The sequence below is a fragment of the Strongylocentrotus purpuratus genome, unplaced genomic scaffold, assembly GCF_000002235.5.
Source record: "Strongylocentrotus purpuratus isolate Spur 01 unplaced genomic scaffold, Spur_5.0 spur5_contig_843, whole genome shotgun sequence".
Taxonomy (NCBI): Eukaryota; Metazoa; Echinodermata; class Echinoidea; order Camarodonta; family Strongylocentrotidae; genus Strongylocentrotus; species Strongylocentrotus purpuratus.
Window position 1 is genome coordinate 1,252,210 of NW_022145550.1, and position 22,627 is coordinate 1,274,836.

Here is a 22,627-nt window from a genome sequence, read left to right on the forward strand (position 1 = left end):
GGATGGGGAAAACTGAAAAAATAACTTAGTTCCTGGCCCCAGGTTTACAGGGTTAAATTTGTAGACATTGGGACATTGGCATTAATATATTTGTCGGTAATTGGTGGCTCGTTTTGAAGGTAATCGGTGGCTTCTCCCCCCTCCCCCACTGAAAAAGATCTAGCAACGCCCCTCATAACAACACAGTTTATACACTCGATATCATTTTTAGTACAACTGGTACCGGACCACCGTCTTTGTGCATTGTGCGGCAACGAACCTAATACAACGTCTCATTTCCAGGAAGTGCCGGTGGACTATTATTGCGCAAAATGTGGTTCTCACGTTGTAAAAGATTCCTACTCTTGGAGGGGGTAGGAGAAAGCAATTTTATGTCATATTACTCCAGGAAGTGCCTGAAAAGGCGTCTAATGTGGTTCAAAAATTGCAAATGCTTCCTACTTCCTACCCAGACCTACCCCCGCTTGGTCGTTCCCCTCGCCGCTAAAGCCTCGCTCTGTCGCTTCATCAGGTTTTACATATATTTCACCCCATGCCACCCCCGTAAGAAACTCCTGGATCTACCACTGGTGCCCATACCCACTGAGCTTCGGGGGCTCCGCCCCCTGACCCTCCCTGATGGGGCTTTGCCCCTAGACCCCACTTTGAAAAACGTTCAGCGGGGCCTGCATGTTAGAGTGGGGTGATGCAGATTTTTTTTTTTGCCAGCCCCCCCCCCCCCCAAACGTTTTTGTTCATTACGCCACTGGTGACAAGCACAAGTTATACATTTATTTCGAACAATTACAAGCATGATAAGTGTGAATTCGAGACTACTTGCTTTAAATGGAAATCAACCATTACTAGAAATGTATCTAACATCATTTATACTTTATACATTTATACATTGCAAAGAATAAGCACACTTTTTTAGTTCACTTGCATGCAGTTTTAAAAGGCTATAGTGACTTTGAGCATATTCGTTAAACATTTTCAAATACATCTACCATTGACTTGCAGCATTTAGAAAGAACTGTCAGCCTTTATTGTGGTGTGTTAATGTAAATAGTAATTGAATTTGCTCTTTATTTACAATAAATCACTCCGTCGTATGAATTCGTTACCAAACCTGCACCCTTTGAAAAATATATTTCAATATAAATTCAAAAATAGAAAAGTGCAATAAAATAGAAAAAATGTTAATTTGTACATATATATATCATCATTTTCTGCAACAAACACCATTATAGACTTCAAATTCACGTTCATTAATTCAACGAAAGAACCTAAATATTGCAGGTTTACATGAGTCAACTGACAACACAATGGTGGTAATACAACCTATATTTGGAAAGTACTGATATTCAATAATTTTCGTATAAACAAACAAAGCCATACATACCAGACAGACATGATATACAAAGACGAAACAATGATCCAAGGTTAGATAATTTGACAGTTTACAGTTTTTGGTTACAAAATATTTGATACAACTCGCTATTCACCAATGGTTAATAGGTTAAGAGCAATCATTTTATTAACCAAAAGGGTTCATACTCCAGACGTGAATAACAGACCTTAAATTGGAAATTCAAAGAAAATCACAAATATGTCAAATAATGTATCACTAGAAACTGGTAAGCTAACAGATGGCCATCGTACAAGTCTTAGGTCAACTACATATCGGGTGATTTATTTTAAAAAAAAATACAAATACAACCACCTCCATAGAATCTGGGATATACGAGAGATTCGCCAGAAAAATAACAATGTTTTAATGACGTCACATAATGGATCAATACTGCCCAAGCAGACGACAGCTATTATTTCTCAAATTATAATGAGTTTAGTGTATATAAATGGGATGGCATTTCAAACCATTCAAAAGGGAACCGATTCTGATAACTCAACTCTTTTGTTTGTAAATACACAGGATGGGGGTTAATTAACAATCAAGGAAACCAGACTTTCAAATTGAAACCCCCCCCCCCCCCCGGAATGATATTAAGGGCGGCATTTGTTCCCTCTTGAAACGACGAACATAACGCGGTGTGTGCAGCTGAATATACAATGGCGTCTTATTTTGTTTACAACTTACAAGCGACAGATTCCTTTATTTTTGTATCGCTGCATTTGTCATCAAACTAAAACCACGCGCGGGGTTTAGAGTGAGGCAATGAGTTATATATTTAGCATGACGGTAGTGAAGTAAGAGAAAAATATCAAGAGAAGATGAAAAAACAGGCACTGAAAATGTGTAAGATGTCATGGGACATCGTCTGCTTGCGCAAATCATGTCCATCCTGTGATCTCACACATCTCAGCAGCGTTCGGAGAGCTCTTCAGGTGCTATGCCGGGGCTGTATTTAAGCGCTTTGTAATTTATAATAATAATTACTTCGAATGTTTCCAAGAATTGAATTTTGATAACCTTGTCGAATCAAAGTTTCAACTTTGCAGTAATGAAAATAAAGTTAGTTTTTAAATCGATGAATATCTACTTTGAGGGTAATACAAAGTTTTGGGAAATTTTGAAAATTTGGTGGATAGTGATTCCTTACAATTTTGATATATTTGGATGCCCCTGTGGATGTATTATAAGCACTAGAAAATTTAGCCCCTAAAACACTTCTGCTTTCGAGAAAAATTGAATATAAAAATTTACCGGTACTCCCGGTAAATTTTGATGAATTTTAAATAGCGCCTACGGCCGTACAATGGTAGCTGCGACCGTGAAAATCTCAGAATATATAGTTGTGATATATTTCAAAACGGGAATAGCTATTAAATCAGTCGATTTCAGTCAAGAAACATTGTTTTATAACTAAATTAATATCTTGACCTTGAGAGGGAGCTATACAACATAAAGAGTGTATTATTTACAATTTTATAACTTTAGACTCGATTTCAACGGCGACAACGATCACTGAATTATTTAAGATCGCATATGCTCCCAATATGTTCATTTGAACCAAATTCATGACCCCATACCAAAACTGTGTATTACCTTTAAGACATCTTAATACATCATAACTATGTACTTCATAAGCTTAAAGAACATTCACTCGATAACCAAAAACAATGGACCTGTACAGATGTGTATTAATGGCTTGCCATATGATGTTAGTGCCGGGCTGAGATTCGAACCCTAACCGGCCTTGGATTGAAAATCAAGTGAATGAACCAAGTATACTACGACACCTCCACAATAAATTTTCCGTAGTTCCACTTTATTTTCTAAGGTTAAAACAAAAATACTTCACAACCAAAAATATCTACAAATACAGTTTCGTCCATAGATTTCACGACCATCATTCAACCAACGCAATGCTATATGAATTTAAGAATCAAATGCAAAGTTCTCGTATACAGACCACCATTCAAACAACGAAAAACTATATGAATTTAAGAATCAAATGCAAAGTTCTCGTATACAGACCACCATTCAAACAACGAAAAAATATATGAATTTAAGAATCAAATGCAACGTTCTCGTATACAGAGTAGGGTTGTTGAGGCTCTGGCTTCGGCCTGTCCTGGCTCCTCTCAGTCTCTACGTTGCCATACAGGAATGCGGTGGCGCCTGCATCCTGCGGATCTGTGACCTCATACGGGTTCTCTTCCGGGTCAAGTGTGTAGTCGATTTCTACATTGCCATACGTGTGGTCCTCTATCGGGTATGGAAGCTGCTCATAGTTTTCAGTTTGCAGGTATTCACGGATGACATCGTAGACGAAAGCATATTCCTCCTATAAAAAAATTGTATGAGGAGGTTCTATTTGTTAACTACTTGATATTCGTTGGCAAACAGGGAAGAGAAATGAAGATCACGATTTAAAAAATAGAATAAAGATGATACTGTGAAATGAGGAAAATAAACGAATATGTTTTCGAACTAAAATACGTTCTTTAGAGGCTATATTCCTCACACGTAAAATAGAAGAAAAAACAGTCATAGATTTGACTCCGAGCAAAGTATTTCAACTATCTATTTCGATTTAACTTCTACCACTCCATACCATAGCACAACAAGGAAATACTATTTAAATGTTGTAATTACAATTGATATTTCATCATAGTTCATGTTTCTTATTTATTATTACAGGGAGTAATTTGACCTGTGTGATAAAATTACAAATAATTTTGCATACCTCAGTTTGGACGAACTGCATCCTGTCAGCTCGCAGTATCTTGACTGTCTGGAAAATATCGACGGAATCTCCCTCAGCTATCTGAGCGATACACTCCATAGCAGTGCAAAACACACCTGTTCGCCCAGCACCACTCCTTTAATGTTAAACAAAATGTAAATATGTTAAAAGTACAATAATCAAGGTACAATAAGCATTAGACTATTGGGCGAAATTTAAAGATTTCAATCAAATAAATTTCGTTTATAGTAATACATTTCTCGCAACTGGATATCCCTTGATTTTAAAGCATTTCAATTTCTGCATGTTTTTTTTTTAGAACCCCTGGTTACTTACTATTTAATAAACCTGATTTATATAATAGTATCTCTAAAGATGGAATCCACTTTGCATACATTAACTGCTGCTAGCAAGCCCTGCGCGACACGTGCGTTTTTAGATAAACTAATTTACCAAATGTTTCCCGGAAATTTTTGTATCATCATGTATTATTCAAAACATATTCTTTCACATGAGTGGTAATAAGAGCTTTCATTTTTTGAAATTGGGGCGTTTCCAATACTGTTCCTTACCTTTAACAGTTTATATGAGTTCTAAGGTGTTTAAATCATTGCCTTGGTTTCCAAAAAATACAGCTAATTTTTGCTGTTGTATTTATGGACCGATCCTGCTTCCATGGACTTCCAATTGCGAATGTTCAGGATAAGTAAGCATTGAAAAGATCCTAGACTTACAAACAATGGACAAGAATGGAGAATTCATTCATTTTGTTAGTGGAACTTTTGACAGCACGGATGAGCTTCATCAACGACCTAGCCCCTGGTTGTTGATCTGATCCATGTTTAGGCCATCCATGGAACTGGTACTGAGTGACGGTGTGACTGGTCTAAAAGAAAACGAAACAAAACGATCCGTGGAAATGGATGTATAAGGCATATTTGAATTGCTCACAGTTTTGCATCTTATCTTTGCGTTCTACCAAAAATTATTGCTTTTCAACTGCCATCATATTTGACAAAAGCTAGATATTCATCAAGTCGCAGTTCGCCCGGTTGGGATAACTGTTCTGGTTGAAATTCATAATGCGGTTCGCTAAAAATATTAGATTTCTTGATCCGTAAAAAACTATCATTTCAAATGAGGGCATCACATCTAAATTCACAGTCTCTTCTTCAACAATCACTGTGTCGTAAAGGAAATATATGAAATAAGACATACTTTGGAGTTTCTGGTAACTTTCAGTTGCCGAATGGTCATGTCCCCATCAGATGACGTTGATAAGGTTGAAACTGAATAGGATCCAAACTGAACCGAGTTAGCATCAGGCCAGTACTGTGCACAGCTCTGGAATGAGGAGAGGCAAGGCTATCGTTAAATGTTCATACACATAGTCCTTCCTTTTCTGTTCGCTCCTTTCCTGACCTATTACATTTATATCTCTCGCTCTTACAGTTTTTTAAAATAATGCCACAGGTTTCTTGAATTGCAATTACTAGTCACTTTAGCCATGTTAGTTTGTAAATGAGCCTTCTGAACACTGTGAAGATTAGCCTTATGCTAACCAAGTTATCCATTAAAGTCTACTCCTACACTACTACTAGTACTACTACTAGTACTACTACTAGTACTTCTACTACTACTACTACTACTACTACTACTACTTCTATACTACCACCATCACTACTACTACTACTACTACTACTACTACCTTGGTACAGATCCAGCCATCCGACACGCTCGTCAGCTTCGATGTCACCTCTCTATTCACCAGCGTTCCTGTAGACCAAGCATGCGACATCATCAAATAACGCCTCAACTCAGACCCAGACCTCAAATCTAGGACCAAGCTCACACCTGACCAGATCCACGACCTCCTTCTCACCTGCCTCCACTCAAGCTCCTTCAAGTGGCCCAGCAACTTCTACAAACAACTTCAAGGAGCAGCCATGGGATCTCCACTCTCACCAATCATCGCCAACATCTTCATGGAACACCTCGAGCACCAATCACTCAAGTCCGCCGACAAGTCTCCTTCACTCTGGCTACGTTACGTCGACGAAACCTTCGTCATCTGGCCACACAGCACACCAGACCTCCACCAGTTCCTCGACCACATCAACATCCAACATCCCAGCATTAAGTTCACCATGGAGACCCAACATGAAAACTCAATCCCTTTCCTAGACGTACTCATCACCAAGCCACCATCAGGAATCCCCGCGCACCAAGTATACCGGAAACCAACCCACACAGACCGCTACCTCAACTTCCGATCTCACCACCATCCATCAGTCCACCAATCAGTCTCCAACTCACTCATCAGACGAGCCCACCAACTCAGTGACAAAGCACATCTCCAGCAAGAACTCAAGCACATCACGCACGCACTCACTTCCATCAACCAGTACCCAAGAAGGAAAATCAACACCCGAACTTCCTACCACAAGACCAACAACATCACCACCGAAACCCAACCTGATATCAAGCCTACCGCCACCATCGTACTTCCCTACATCGGCAAGACATCACACCGACTACAACGCATCCTCCGCTCAGCCAACATCCTCGTCAGACACCAATCCAGCCACAAGCTTCACTCCACTCTTCACTCTCACAAGGACAAGCACCCATCCAACAAACAACCAGGCGTATACAAGATTCCCTGCGACTGCGGCAAAGTCTACATTGGAGAAACCGGCCGCGATTTCGACACCCGACTGAAAGAACACAAGACCCACCACCGACGCAGCGACTGGGACAAGTCAGCCATCGTCAAGCACGCACAACAAGAGCTCCATCGCATTCACTGGGATAAAAGTCACCTCATCACCACCATCCGACATTGGAACACCCGGAGGGTCCGAGAAGCCATCGAGATCCACCAACACAACACCGTACCCCAAGACCCAGGCCTTCACATCAACAGCATCTGGCACCCAATCCTTCCTCACCATTCTACTTCCGACCAATCTTCAACCAACTCCACAACCAGCACGCCAACCACCAACACTTCACCAATCCATCCATCCGTCAGCCCGGACACCAACTGCATCCACCCAACCACTCCTACTCAAACAAGCACTACACGTTCTCAACTAGCCACTTCACCCACACAAGCACCGCCCACGCCCACACCTCGCTAGAACTTACGCCGACGCCACCAAGCTACTCACCTGATCCACGGAGACCTGCCCGCCGAAACCGCCGACCAACACACACAGAGCGACACCACTAATAGCCGTCCTCACCGCCGATCGATACACCCACTCAACAGCCGACACACCGCCCGCTACTCCCCCGACACCAACCACACGACGTCCGCATAGCCGCCGCCCACTCGTTTCCCGCCAATTCACGCAACCGAGCGCCACCACCGACAGTTGCCTGCCAACCCGCCGAGCCCGCCGGCCCAGTGCTTTCCCCCAAGTCCGCACTCACGCCATTATAAGGACCGCCGCACGCCGCACAACTAGGCGTTGTGGCGTGCGCCTGTAATCCAGCTAAAAAGTGGAAGTTACAAACTGATTCAGCCGAGGACGCAGGTTCGAAACTGAGTCACGTCTTTCGGATGGTGACGTTTAAAGGTCGGTCCCAGACGTAAATAATCTTATCTGATTGATACACGTCCGTAAAAACCCAATACACACACACACTAGAAGAAGCCAGTAAAGAAAACGACTGAGAAGAAAGAGAAGAAGAAGACTTGGATGTGCTCTGAGCGTCTGCTACGGACGTGCCTCCTCCGAGCTCCGGTGTTCGATCGAATTGAATTGAATCTTCAACTGACACCAAATTTACTCAATTTTCTTTTTGGATTGCCAGCCCCAGTCTATTTGGAATATACATTTTGTGAATTCACCACTACTACTCTTCGGAATTTCATTTGTGGAATATATCAAAATTGTTTCTCTGATTGTCGGAAACCACGCTCAATTTCGTATTTGGCGCCAAATATATCACGTGACCAAGCGATTGGTCTCGGTGAAAGGAAACCAATTATCTTTTTCCGACCTAACTCCGTATAGTATTTGAATTGTTTTTGTGTATTGGGATTGCCAGCAAGAGGTAAGCAATATTTTCGGGCATTTTTCTGCACTGCACTGTATGCTACATTAACCAAAATAACTAACTTGGAAGCAATTAACACCCATTCCTGAAGGCCGCCTGATATGGCGGCCTACAACCCCCTTAACCCCATAAGATATTTCTCATCAGAGATAGAAGGTGACACAGAAGAGGAGGCATACAATAATAGCTTCATCCCCGTAGAAAAGAAAAATGCAAAGAAACACCCTAGGAGAGCTCGGCCACGAGAAGACAGCCACAGTATAGAAAGTTTAAAGGCACAGTCGGGGTCGGATAGCGATAGCCCCATATTTCAAGAAGCCCGACCCGACCCACATCAATCTTCCACAACCCAAGATGAACTAAAAGTACTACTCATCCCAATTGAATCAACAAAAAACCTAGGACACGTGAACCCCATAAAAATAGCAAAAGAAATAGAGAAATGTGCAGGACCCACCAAAATAGAATTTGTTAAAAGAATCCAAAACGGTTTATTGATCAAATGTCAGAACATAAAACAACATAAGGCAATCTCAAACATATCGGAAATAGGCGGTATCCCAGTTAAGGTAAAAGAACGATCAAAAACAGTAAAAGGAGTAATAACAGGAGTTCATCCAGATATTACAGAAGAAGAAATCACTGAAGCGCTCAAAATCTACAAATGCGCAAATGCTAAAAGAATCACGAGGAAAATAAAGAAAAACCACCCTGAAACCAAGAGCAGTTCGTCAACCGAAACCCCTAACCCTACCGACATGCCCACCAAAGCAGTCATCCTATCCTTTGAAAGTAAAACGATACCAAAACAAATCATACTATTCTATCAGGAATTTAAAGTAAAAGAATTCATCCCCCCTGTCCCCAGATGTTTCAAATGTCAACGCATGGGACATGTAATTTCGCAATGCAATAGCAAGCAAAGATGCGTCAGGTGTGGAGAAGACCACCCTTTCGACCAATGTCCCAGAAAATCTAATCCCTTTTGTGTTAACTGCAAAGGAAACCACTCAGCAGCATTCAAAGGATGCATCGAAGCCAAAAACGCAAGAATTGTCCAAGAAATCCGCTTGGAAAAGAAAATAAGTTATGCCGAAGCCACGAAACATTTCAAAGAGGCAACAAAAGTAGAGGAAAAAACTAACTCTAAGGAATCGAGCACAAACGGCAATAGTAAAGTACCCACAAACAAAGAAAAGAAAGAAACAAAGAGTAAAACAATTCCCACACAAAGCAGACCAAATACAGACCCTACACAACACATTGAAATAGAAAACAATCAAAGCGAAAGTTTTATTACCCCCTCCGTATTTGTAGAACAGGGGAGAATTCAACATTCCAACAGCGGTGGTCACGGTAAACCCAACATCATTACCACAGTCAAGAACACTGATCTCCCAGGGAGAAGTCACATCTCCCTGGATCTCCTAATGTTTCTTTTCCGCGTCATAGAAATAATGCAACAAGACATCCCACAAACACAAAAGATGAACAAATTTCTCGCAGAAGCCCAGACATGTCTCAATATATTACCTGAAGAGCTAGAAATAATGAAACACCATGGAGAACATAATTAAAATTCTCCTTTTCATGGCGGCACTATCCATACTACAATGGAATGCCCAAGGTCTCCAAGGGGGGCACGGGGACGAACTAGTTCAATTGCTACTGTCACGCAGGAATAACCCTTACCATATATTGTGCATTCAAGAAACGTGGTTTACAGAAAATAATATATTACAAATACCAAATTATACATGTATACCACGCAACAGAAAAACCGGAGTGAGAGGCGGATGCGCCATTTACGTACACAACTCTGTATATTTCAAAAATATAACACTCCATAATACCTTCGAATTGCAAACTATTCAACTGCACCTCAAAACTTCCTGCATGACAGTAGTAAATTATTACAATCCATGTCAGCGATTAGACATAGATACCCTTAAGGCCATCATTCCAGAATATGCTACCCCAAAGTACCTGCTAATCCTAGGAGACTTTAACAGCCACAACTCATTATGGGGCAGTAACACTACCGATGTAAATGGCCGCATCATAGAAGAATTTATTGAAAATAAAAATATTATAATACTAAACGATGGATCAGGTACGAGAATGGATCACCATACGGGAAAATTATCCTGTCTAGACCTAAGCTTAGCAACACCCTCCATAGCTAATAGATGTCAGTGGAATGTAAAGCAAGATAAGTTAGGAAGTGATCACTTCCCTATAGAAATACAAATCAATCTACATCCTGTAGAAGAAATACATGAAAGAGAATATACAAAACGAAACGAACCATATCTTAGTTACAAAAAAGCAGACTGGAAAGCATTTGAACAATTATGCGACACAGAACTATCCAATATAACTCCAAATGAAAACACAGAAGAATACTACAACGAATTCATAAATGTCACAAAGAAAATTATGAAGGAAACCATACCAACAATAACAAAAAAAACATAAACCACACAATCCATGGTGGAATGAAGACTGCCAAAAGAGAATTAAAGAACGAAACAAAGCCAAAAATAAAGCCATCAAATACATGACGAAAGATTATCTCTACGAATACCTAAATAAGAAAGCCCTTGCACAGAAGACAATAAGAGAAGCAAAAAGACAACATTGGAACAAATACTGCTCCAGGCTTAATAGATTCACTCCGACTTCAGAAATTTGGAAAATGATAAAAAGATACAACAATATCATACCAAAAAAAGAATGCTTACCAACACTAAAAGAAAATGATATAGAATATATTACCGATCAGGAAAAGGTCAACAAGATAGCTGAAGATTATACTTACGTAACTAAACACAAAGTTGACCCTAGCTCCCAACTGTACACTCACGTAGCAAATAATATAGAGAAAATTAAAAATAAAGAACCAGAAAATTTTCCCTCAGTCCTAAACGACAATTTCACACTATCAGAATTAGAAGCAGCAATCGAACGTCAAAATTCCTCCTCTACCCCCGGACACGATAAGATTAAATATTTAATATACCAAAAACTCACGAAATCAGCAAAACAGACCATGCTAAATTTGATAAATCAAATTTGGAGCTCGGGGCAAATTCCAAGGCAATGTAAACACTCAATTATTATCCCAATCAAAAAACCTAACAAAGAACCTCATAAAGTATCATCGTATAGACCAATTGCACTCACAGCTTGTTTCATCAAAATCATGGAAGGAATGGTGAATGTAAGACTACAGTGGTTCATCGAAAAACAGGAAATACTCCCTTCATTCCAAATAGGATTTAGAAAGAATAGAAGCACTACAGATAGTATCGTCAGTTTAGAAAATGAAATACAGAAAAACATAGCCATTAAACAGCATACAGTCGCCATTTTTCTCGACATAGAAAAAGCTTATGATACACTTTGGGTAGACGGATTGATATCAAATCTTTATGATATAGGTATACGAGGTAAAACACTAAACTTTATAAACGATTCTCTAAGAAATAGAACATTCCAGGTAAAAATAGAAAATACACTGTCGCACATAAACAACACAGAAAACGGTCTATCGCAAGGTAGTACCATAAGTCCAATCCTGTTCAACCTTATGCTCTGTCAAATTCCCACAACCCCCTCAGTCTCCATATCTTTATACGCAGATGATTGCGCCATTTGGACTTCAGGACCTAACATTAATTTTATAGTAAATAGAATTCAAAATTGCTTAAACAACCTACAAATTTGGTTCGAGCAAAGGGGCTTTAATCTCTCCGAAAATAAAAGTACCCCGGTGCTCTTCAGCAATAGCAACAGAACAAACCTCCCCGTAATAAAACTTAAAGAAAAAGAACTGCAATTCCAAGCAAATCATAAATTTCTTGGCGTCACGTTTGATAAAAAATTAACATGGAATACCCATATACAAGATATCAGAAACAGATGTAGAAAAAAAATTAATATCCTGAAAAGCGTCGCTCATACAAGTTGGGGAAGTAACACAAAAACATTACTGATGCTATATCGATCTTTAATAAGATCAATGCTAGACTACGGGTGCGAGGCATATGACTCGGCAAGCGAAAGCTCCAAAAAAGTTTTAAACACTATGCAATACATGTCCCTACGTATATGTGCAGGTGCTTTACACGGCACATCCCTCGCCGCCCTACAGGTGGAAATGGACGAGCCCCCTCTTGAGTTAAGAAGGAAAATGCTGACAGAAAAGTATCACGTCCATCTTTCCCGTGTGACAAACCACCCATTAAAACCAAACATCCAACCATGTTGGCAATTTGAAAAGTTAAAGAATAAAAAAGTGAGACAACCTTTTGGTTTGAGAATAAAAAATGAAAAAATAATAGACTCAATTATAGAAAAAGTCATACCACTTCCTATCCCCCCCTGGCACAACTACACTCCCCAAATATCCATTGAACTAACTGAATCAATAAGAAAAAATGATAACCCGAGTGAAATGAGACTAAGAAGCATAGAACTCATAAAATCAAAATGGAATAACAGCCTTCATATATATACGGATGGCTCAAAATCCCCATCAGGCACAGCAGCTGCGTCCTTTTTTGTCCCACATTTTTCAATAAGACAATCTAAACGTCTTACAGACCATACCTCAAGCTACCGAGCAGAGTTAGCAGCAATAACAATTGCCCTATTATGGGTTGAACAACTAAACCTGCACGCAGGGGTTGTGATATTCACAGACTCCCTCAGCGCACTCCTCTCAATGCAATCAATGAAAGGAGATAAGTCAGATAACTTCATAAACGACATCAAGTATATATACACAAGACTGGCATACAAAGGCATTCAAGTCCATCTAGAATGGATCCCCTCTCACTGTGGAATACAGGGAAACGAAATAGCGGACCTTCTCGCAAAACAAGCCCTAACTGAAGAAATACAAATAAATAACAAGCTATGTTTGTCTGAAATGAAAGCAGTATTGAAAATAGAACTATACAAGAGTTGGGAAGAAACATGGCAAAATTACAATAAAACAAACGTAAGACCTTTCAAACCAACAATTCAACATAACTTTGAGAGCACCCTTTTTAGAGACTGCGAAGTCATAATTCGTAGGCTCAGACTTTGCAACATAGGACTAAACGCAGACCCCTCAAAAGTATGGGTATCCCAAACAACCCAACCTGGCCAAGCCAACAAAAATTGTAAATACTGTAACACCCCTGAAACAATAACACACTATCTGATGGAATGTCCAACATATACAATAGAAAGAGCAATGCTGATAATGGAAAGTGATATAACGAGCCCAAACGAAATTATGAAACTCCTAAAATCAACAGAAAGTGCGACCCAGAGAGCACTGATCCGCTTCGTTCGTAGAACGAGGCGTTTCGAGTGTTCCTAATTTTTTTTTTTTTTTTTTTTTTTTTTTTTTTTTTTTTTTTTTTTTTTTTTTTTGCACATATCGCACGACAACCAAATGCCCTAAGATGTTGATACCTACTTTGATAGAAAAATAAGGTTTTACAAAATGGAAAAATACTAGAAGAGAAAAGGTAAGAAAGAGTAAAGACGGATTGAGGACGGTAAACCCCAAACAAGAGACTCTGGAGATCTACCCCAGAATCCTCTCACCGGCACCAGAGTTGCCTAGGCCAATGATGGCCGAGAAGATTGCGCAATGTACCGCGCCGGTCTGGCAGGAAGGTGCCAATTGCGGTGAGGGGTTTTCATGGACCAGTAGATCTGAGATTATATTATCCAAAAAAAAAAAAAAGAGATGAGTATGAATTTACAAATAGTACCAAAATATAGAAGAAAAAAAGAAAGAAATAAAGTGAAAGGCGTAAATATTCTAAAAAAGAATGAAACGCCGATAATACCAAACAACAACAACAACTAGGCGTTGTGGCGTGCGCCTGTAATCCAGCTAAAAAGTGGAAGTTACAAACTGATTCAGCCGTGGACGCAGGTTCGAAGCTGAGTCACGTCTTTCGGATGGTGACGTTAAAGGTCGGTCCCCAGACGTAAATAATCATATCTGATTGATACACGTCTGTAAAAACCCAATTACACACACACACTAGCGAACACTCACTCCTGAAGACGGACAGTCAACCTGTCCGAAACGTCGAGTCTACGCTCCTGCTCTGCAACTCAACTCAACTCTCCAACTCAATCCAGTCTTCTACTCAAACCTCTCATCCTATCTACAACTTTCTGGTTTACAGTCCTTTTCAGGACTATACTCACTTCCGAAAGATACTCTTCCTTCCAACCTCCACTTTCTCGCCTTTCTATTTCACCTCTATTTTCTATCCACTTTCCTTAGTCCTTCTAGGACTTTACACATGGTGTACCGTAAACCTCTACCGCAACTTGGTTCCTGTATTGTACCACTACTTCTACTACTACTACTACTACTAACACTATTAATCCAGGGAGGAGCTCGAATTGGGTTGTTCAAACAAAGGACCGGTACCCCCTCCCTTCTGCGCCGCCGATGGGAATTCAACATTTATCATGTTAAGTATATGGATTATTTCGTATCAAAAATACAAAAGAAGCAATACAAAAAAGCAAGGTCTTTGAACCTCCCAAACTTAAACTGAGACAATTTATTTCAAAATGTACATGTTATCGCATTACTACCTTGTCGTTTTGGCTCTTGTCGTTAAGCATGACGACAGTGGATGGTTTATTGTCGAGGACCATAGACCAGAAATCAGACACAGTGGTTGGCAGCGGCATCTGGGTTGTCATGAATGTACAGTGGATCCCCTGAAAGATGAGGGAAGAATAAATACAATATCCGATAACAACATGAGACCCTTGTCACCTACTTCCATTGTCATGAAAGGCTTTATAAGAGCTGTCAGTATATTCGAAGCATGGCACCCTAGGCGGAGAGGGGCTCACTTAATGAACTGCACCCCCACCCTACACCCCGTACATGATTATCAATCAAGTTTTATTCCAACATAGTTAATAAAAGACGTAACAATTCTTATATAATATCTTTCATAGTACATTCTATATTATAATGGCGACAGTGCGGGTACATTTAATGGGTATGAATCGATCCACAGTGTCACTTTTATTGAAATATAGAATTATGACACCCATCAATGTATTACCGCGCATTTTACCGTTATCAAATTCGTTTTGGAAGCTTTCGTAATAAAACAAGTCACTAAAGTACGATAGGACACACAAACACATACTTTGTGTGCTAATTATCAATCATATTGATACCTCTATTAGCACATTATGTTTCCATGGTTATTGCCAACGCCCAATGCATCTACAGTTTCTTATGTTTAACACGAGTCAAATATAGATGTAAACGGTTTCAATGTCATTTAATCCTTCAGTTTTTCTGACACTAAATTACATGTGTAAATTGAATCAATCAATACTGAATGAACATCTCACCTTCATTTGACTAGCATTGATGTAATCATGATCTGGGGAGTCTAGTATCACACGATTCCTCTGCACTAGAATGGTATGGAAACAAATTTAAAGAACATTTCAAACAGCGTTACGCTACACTACAACTCAACATTTACACTAAAACAAGTACGAGTAGTCTTTCATATTGTTTGATAGCGATATTGGATTTTAGGTAAGTCTAAATCCGATGACCGGGGTAATAATATGATTGCAGGGCCCTCAGGGAGAACAGTATAAATACTGATGAGGCTACCCTGGGTAAACAAGACATATTATTATTATTATTATTATTATTATTATTATTATTATTATTAGGAGCAAATCTTATGTGATATCACCTCTCCGACTTCGAATTGAATTTAACGGACTCAAAGATTTGAGTATCCCCAACCCCTACACCATTCCAGCCTTAACTGCACCGTCTCCTGACAATCTTGGGATCCCCGTTTGGTGTTATTTCATTTGCTCACGACATTGTCATACATTTCACCACAGCGTTCTACTTCTCATTTGTCAAGAATCTATGATTTACATATTATGTCCATAGACGAAAATGCCGGGGTTTAAATTGTGTGTATGTGTTTGTGTGTGTGTGTGTATTTGTTGGTATCCTAACATTACTTACATGGTAGGTTGTTTCCGTATCTATTCTTGGGGTGATTATCTCGAGTGCGTCCTGATCTCGTTTGAGAAGCCGGAGGATCTGGACAGAGGCTCTTCAAAGTCTGATTTAATCAGAAAATATGATGTTTAGTTTACATCACGAATTACGTTGATAATCATCAACCTTAGTTCTGGCATATTTTTCGCGCATGCAGAAATAAAGATTCAACTTTAATATTAGCTACGTTCATTCTGCGCATTTTATCCACCCAAGGGATCTTCAAGGTGTTAACAGAATCACATTATTATCTTGGCTTTAGCCTAGCTGTCTCAAGGTTCTGAAAGCATTCAAGAAATTACTGTTACTTCTTAGTAGGTACTCATTCACTAAACCTAAGTTTAGATAGTGCTGCGAGTGGGATTCGAAAAAATACAATTCATTTGAATTACAGTTCAGTGATTAAAGATAAAGGTGAGTTCTGGTAATGCGATTGCATTGTGAAAGAAAAGGTGTGGAATGGATCAGAAACATTTGATCATGTAGCATGTAAGTATTGGTGTGCACTGCAAGGTTCTGAAGTCATCAAAATCATAATAAATTTGGCCGAGTCTTGGCAAAGTAACAAGCACTGTACACAGAAAGCTATATATGGGACAACACACATGGTGTCGGGGCTAGTACTACCTTGATTTCCTTGTCTTTCTATGCTCATTACTCAGCCAGTATACATTTTCTTCCAAAACTTCTTGAACATTCAGTGTAAGTTTCGTTTGATTCTGTGAGAATTAATTTTCTTTCTTTTACCAGAACTGGAGTTTATCTTTGACGGATCACGACATCCCTAACATTTCCATTTTAAGAGCGCAAGAGCTGGTTTGTAATATGGATATTTTCTCTTTCTCCATGAGTTGTTTCCACTGGGCCGAGGCCATTCCTGACAAATAGTTTCGTTGAAACTAAGATATAATGCCCCATCCATCTCTCTCTCTCTCTCTCTCTCTTTCAGGTTTTCTAGAGGAAAGTGAACAATGAACTGACTTGGAACCATTACATGGCTTATGATCAAGGTCAGAAGTTGTTCATTTTTACAGCTAAAGAAGAAGAAGGCTATATATAGAGAGAGAGAGAGAGATGGAGACAGAACTAAAGAAAGTTCTGGTGTGGTCCTGCTCTTGTAGAATACCGGAGAGAGAACTGAAGTCGTTACTGTCAGTAGACATTCATTATTTATCGAACTAATGATTGGGATGCGTTACCTGGAACTCCTTGGTCATCTTGGACCGTCCACGTCCATCGCCTGAAGAGTGTAAGTCTTGTAGATGATCAGTGAAATGTACGACAGGGATCAGGGTATTCCTCCAGAGAAGATCCTCAAGGACAGCCCCGTAGATGAAGGCATACTGCTCCTGTATGCATGTAATGAACGACAGCTTTAAATCTCATTTATCAATTCCATCTCATCCACTAAGATATCTCTTATTTTTACGGCTCATACGACGGAACATGTAGATCATAATTCAAAATTAGAACAAGCCGTGCCCTATGTTAATTTTATAAGGTACTTGATATTGAACACATTCCCTTTGAGAATATCCTGTTTTACATCAACGACAAAACGAAGAAACAACCAAATATGTTCAACGCGTTCATTTTGATAAAGGGCTTTTTAATCATTCAAAATCCAAATTATACGTACAAAGTATGTATAAAAAATCAAGAAAGCAGGCATGACCAAAGAAAATGTTGTTAACATGTAAATGCCATTATGTCGCGTAGAATAATCAAATGCCAATCTCTGCAAAAACACATTACGTTGAAATCCGTCGGTCCTATCAGTGTCTAAACCGAAAAGTTTGGAGCAGTTGGAGTATGTTTTGAGAGGTAACCGACCTGTGTTTGGACCATGTATGGTCGTTTCTGTCTGATGTTCGTCACGAAGTTGAAGACATCTACCATTCTAGTTGTCTTGGCATGAGCTACGACGCTATCGATACTGATCACCACGCCTGTTCGTCCAACACCAGCACTGGATAGAAAATATAATGATCAACTAATCAGTCATGTTGTTGATTTGCAAGCACACCAGCTATTGAACGACAAAATAAAAGTCAGTGTGGGAACCAAGGTTTCGCTGTAGTAAAGCCCGATTATTATACAAACTTATTTTAGGAAGCTTTTTTTCGGCTAAGATAAACTGTTGAAATCTCTTATATTCTGATTATTTTAGTATTTCTTATAACGAGCATTACGTAATCCGAACGTGATTTCTGAAATCAATACAAAAAAGTATCACAAGTAGAGTTGATTCTTGAAGGTCTTTACAATGATTTTTTTTTTCTAGGGGAAATTGATCAATAAGCCTACCTGCAATGTATGATCAGAGGATGAGTGTACTGTCCATGATCAGCTTTGACTTCCTTGATGAACTTGAGTAGTGATGAGGTGTGTTTAGGAACACCCTTGTCAGGCCACTCTGTGAAGTGGAACTGAGTGACGGTCCTCAACTCTTCATCCTATAGTTAGGAGATCAACAAATGTCATGAACAGTGAAAATGAGTTAATTTAAATGATAAGTCAGCTTTTGTACAGATTATCAAGATATTTATCCGTTTTATTGTCAATGGTGTCAATTTTAGTTAGTGTTTCCATGCACAGAACTTAGCTCAGCAAAAAAGCATGAATCATATTAAAATAACTCCATGAAATAATAATTGATAAAGTAACTTTAAAGAACTTCTATGAATGACTAAACTTGAAGTACCGTTTTCATAGATATTGTCCAAGGGGGGGGGGCGCATGGTTCACTCATATTCATTAAAATAATTCGACTGGTTCATGGTAATTGAAGAGATCATGAATTTCTTCCTGAAATGTGACGTAGCAATGCATATGCAGATGACTTATTTACCTACCTTTATCATCGTCATTGTCCTTTTGATTCCACCTGTGCATGCTTCCAGTGACACCAGTTCCACTCTGATATTTCCAAACTTCACCGAATCGCCTGGTTTATTAGGCCAGTACTTACCGCATTTGATCTATTTAAAGCAACCAAACAGAAAATAATCAGATTAAAGAACCGTACGCTTTAATCTGGAGCAGAAATATTATGATTGTTGTGTAATATTAATAATTTTGATAACCTGGATTTATTTAGCGCTTGATATAAATACCGTCTCTGAGCGCTTCTCAAATATCAATACCCTGTTTATCAGATTCATTCAAGCACAATGGGCACCATCTCCACTTTTTGGCGACTATTTCTACCATAATTATGGTCATCATGAGGGCATCTGGCAATTACTCACAAAAAAGGCGTTCATCATCTCACCAGGTCCCCATTTCTCTCCTGGATATGGATTAAGAAATGTAGAATAACGAGTTGCCAACTACATCAGTGCCGGTGTCGGGGATCGAACCAACGACATTTGTATTTCATGTCAAGTGCTTCAACTACTCCACTACGACTAAGCCATAGTATAATTATTTAATTATCCGTCTTTCCTAGAAAACTACTTGTACTATCTGCATTGAGCAACACCTTTTTAAGCATTGAAAACGTCACTCTGTAAATATCGGCGTTTAACTACATGGGTTATATCAATTTCATGTTCAATTTTATAGCATAGAGTATAGAATAAGGGTCTCTCAAAAGCTGTTGGTGTTTATCCGGGGTCACGATCAATAAATCTGTGTAAACGTTAAGATACAAATTCAGTCATTAATGAATTGGAGTATCAGGATAATTTGAGATTCACGTTGTTTTTATGGCGATTGTGGTCAGGAATGTCCAGTGATGACCCTCATACTAAAATAAAACAGATTTTGAAACGATATTAGATAAAAGCATTGGCAACTCTCATGAAAATTTATGCTAGCAATCCAAGTGTTGAGAACTCACATTAAGACAAATATTAAAGCTGAAATAGTAATCAAACTGACTTTAGTGAAAATACTATTGACTGACCTTATCTCCTTCCTTGAGCTTCGTTACCATGGCAATAGTCGTCACATTCTCCTGCCAGACCATCCTCCAGAAATCATCCATAGAGGCCTTGTTGGGTCCTTGAAAATGTAATGAATTATGGCTCATCGGTAAATCAATGTTTCAATTGCTTTATGGGAATGACGACTGACGACTTGTCTGTTTTTGTGTTTTTATACAAAAAACATTTACTTGAAATATAGTAACCGAAATCCATACGTCTTACAAATTGTATTTATAACTTACTACTTCTTAAACGTAACGGAAAATTAGCATGGACATACCTTGTGATGCAATGTAAGCCTTGTCATTGTCAAAACTCTGTATGTGAAGAAAAAAAGAAAAAAAATAGTTTACATAATGAAAAGTAGATCAAAATGAAACTATACATGTGTCAAGGCTTGAGGAAAATGACGGTCTCTATTTACAGCATTGCTTTCCCCGTAGGCAATTTTGTAGTTCTTTAATCGAACATAAAAGAAGATCAAGAAAATTCAAGTCATATGAGGAATTATATTGCAGCTTCAACCGATGGTGGGATTCCCATTACATGTGTGCTGTACGTGAGTATGTGTGTGTGTGGGTGTGGCGGTGTGCGTGTGTGCGTGTATGTGTGTGTGCGTGCGTGTGTGTGTGTGTGTGCGTGTTTGGATTGTGTAAAGATCCAGCGCACAAAACGTGTATTCTACTTCATGTAGTCCATCAACTCATGCTACATCCTGTTAATATAACAATGTTGTACCGGGTTTTTACTTTATTTATTTATTTATTTCTGATATTTATACAGGGTGGCACATATCACCAATTTGGTGGTCTTCCATGAGGCCCTGTTTGGTAATAATACAAACAAATAACAGCATATCAATAACAACATAGATAAATACACAAGCATATAAACAGGTAAAATACAAATTAATTGGTATCCCCTTGAAATAACTGATCATTCACGAATCATCCTTGATCATTTACAAGAAATAGGTGAATGGAATTTTCAAATTAAGTACAATTTTTTAAAAACGTTCATTTACGGGATACCAAAATTGTTATATACATATTTACATTCAATTGCTCTTTAACTAATACACTTAGGTTGTCTACAATATAGCTGAAAATGGATACATTACATGTATGAATACATGATATAACGATAACCATGTCAACCGAATTTCATAATTTTGCAAATAGGAAAAAAAATGGTTACCTTTGCACGAAACCACCAAAAGTTCACTTACACGTCATCTACAGATAACAGGGCTTTTAGAGCGTGTTTAAAACTGTTCAAAGTAGGTGATATTTTGACAGGACTTTTAAGTTGGTTCCATACTCTAATTCCAGAAATTAGAGGACTATTTTTATAAGTGTCCGTCCTAAATTTGGGTACACACAATGCATCCCCCTTACAGCATGTCTTGTGTTGTGATCATGTAGTGAACTAACATGATGTAAATCTTGTTTTAAGTATGTTGGTGCCATGTTATGCAATGATTTATACATCATCACTGCACGTCCAAACTGGAAACGTGTCTGAATAGGCATCCATCTTAAGCGACTAAACATATCATTTGAAGATACGTCAAATCCTACTCCCAGCACTACACGTGCAGCTCGTTTTTGAACCTTTTGTAATTTAATCGTTTGTCTTTGAAATCGCTCAGACCACACCGAGGAACAATAATCGAAATGAGGAAGTACGATGGCATTATACAGAAGTTTTAGAGATCTCGTTGGAACATAACTTTTGGCTCGCTTAATTACACTGATATTTCTTTGAGCAGTTTTAATAACTTTTTCCACATGCTCCGTCCAACGTAACTCCTCATCAATCATGACACCCAGGCATTTTGCCACTTTTACTCTTTTCAAACAGCTGCCGTTAAGTGTGACAGAAAAATCATTTACTTCGTTAAGAACTGATCGTGATCCAATAAGCATCACATTTGTCTTATCCGTATTAAGAACTAGACGGTTTGTTGTTACCCATGAAAATATCACGTTATTTGATTCATATCATTCCTTTTGGAAGCTTCATTCAACGAAAACCCACTCTATAACATTAAAATGAAAGTACATTGTAATGACAATATATGTATAAATTAATGTATAGATAAATTGATACATGCCATCTTACTTACGGGAATGTAAGAAGCGTTAAAGTAGTCGGAATGAGGATTATCGTTGATGACTTCTAACTTCACCCTCACCGAATCATCTGGATGAAAGATAGGATATGAACAAAATCAAGTCAGCCAGTTGCTTAATATGTCCCATTTGAAGGTCAAAAAATGAAAAGGTTAAATTCCAACGGCATTTGAAAGACAATACTTATTTAGAACTTCCCTCAAAAAGGATTGGTTTGTGTCTGGGAAAATAACGACCATGAGTTGTCGAATCGACATAAGTGATGGCGATATC

The 22,627-nt window shown here is 38.8% G+C and overlaps 1 protein-coding gene across 1 annotated transcript; it reads right to left on the reverse strand.

Annotated features, from left to right (window-relative positions):
- Window positions 1-2,834: 2,834 nt before the first annotated feature.
- LOC115925980 (receptor-type tyrosine-protein phosphatase alpha-like) lies at window positions 2,835-22,422 on the reverse strand. The gene is made up of 14 exons (XM_030990116.1): window positions 22,348-22,422; window positions 20,500-20,536; window positions 20,198-20,295; window positions 19,143-19,268; window positions 18,595-18,743; window positions 18,121-18,256; window positions 17,487-17,636; window positions 16,252-16,351; window positions 15,606-15,670; window positions 14,823-14,951; window positions 5,349-5,474; window positions 4,865-5,016; window positions 4,131-4,266; window positions 2,835-3,728 (listed from the first exon to the last, which is right to left on the reverse strand). The coding sequence occupies exons 3-14, from the start codon at window positions 20,276-20,278 to the stop codon at window positions 3,450-3,452; spliced, it is 1,629 nt and encodes a 542-aa protein (XP_030845976.1). The 5' UTR covers window positions 20,279-20,295; window positions 20,500-20,536; window positions 22,348-22,422; the 3' UTR covers window positions 2,835-3,449.
- Window positions 22,423-22,627: the final 205 nt, after the last annotated feature.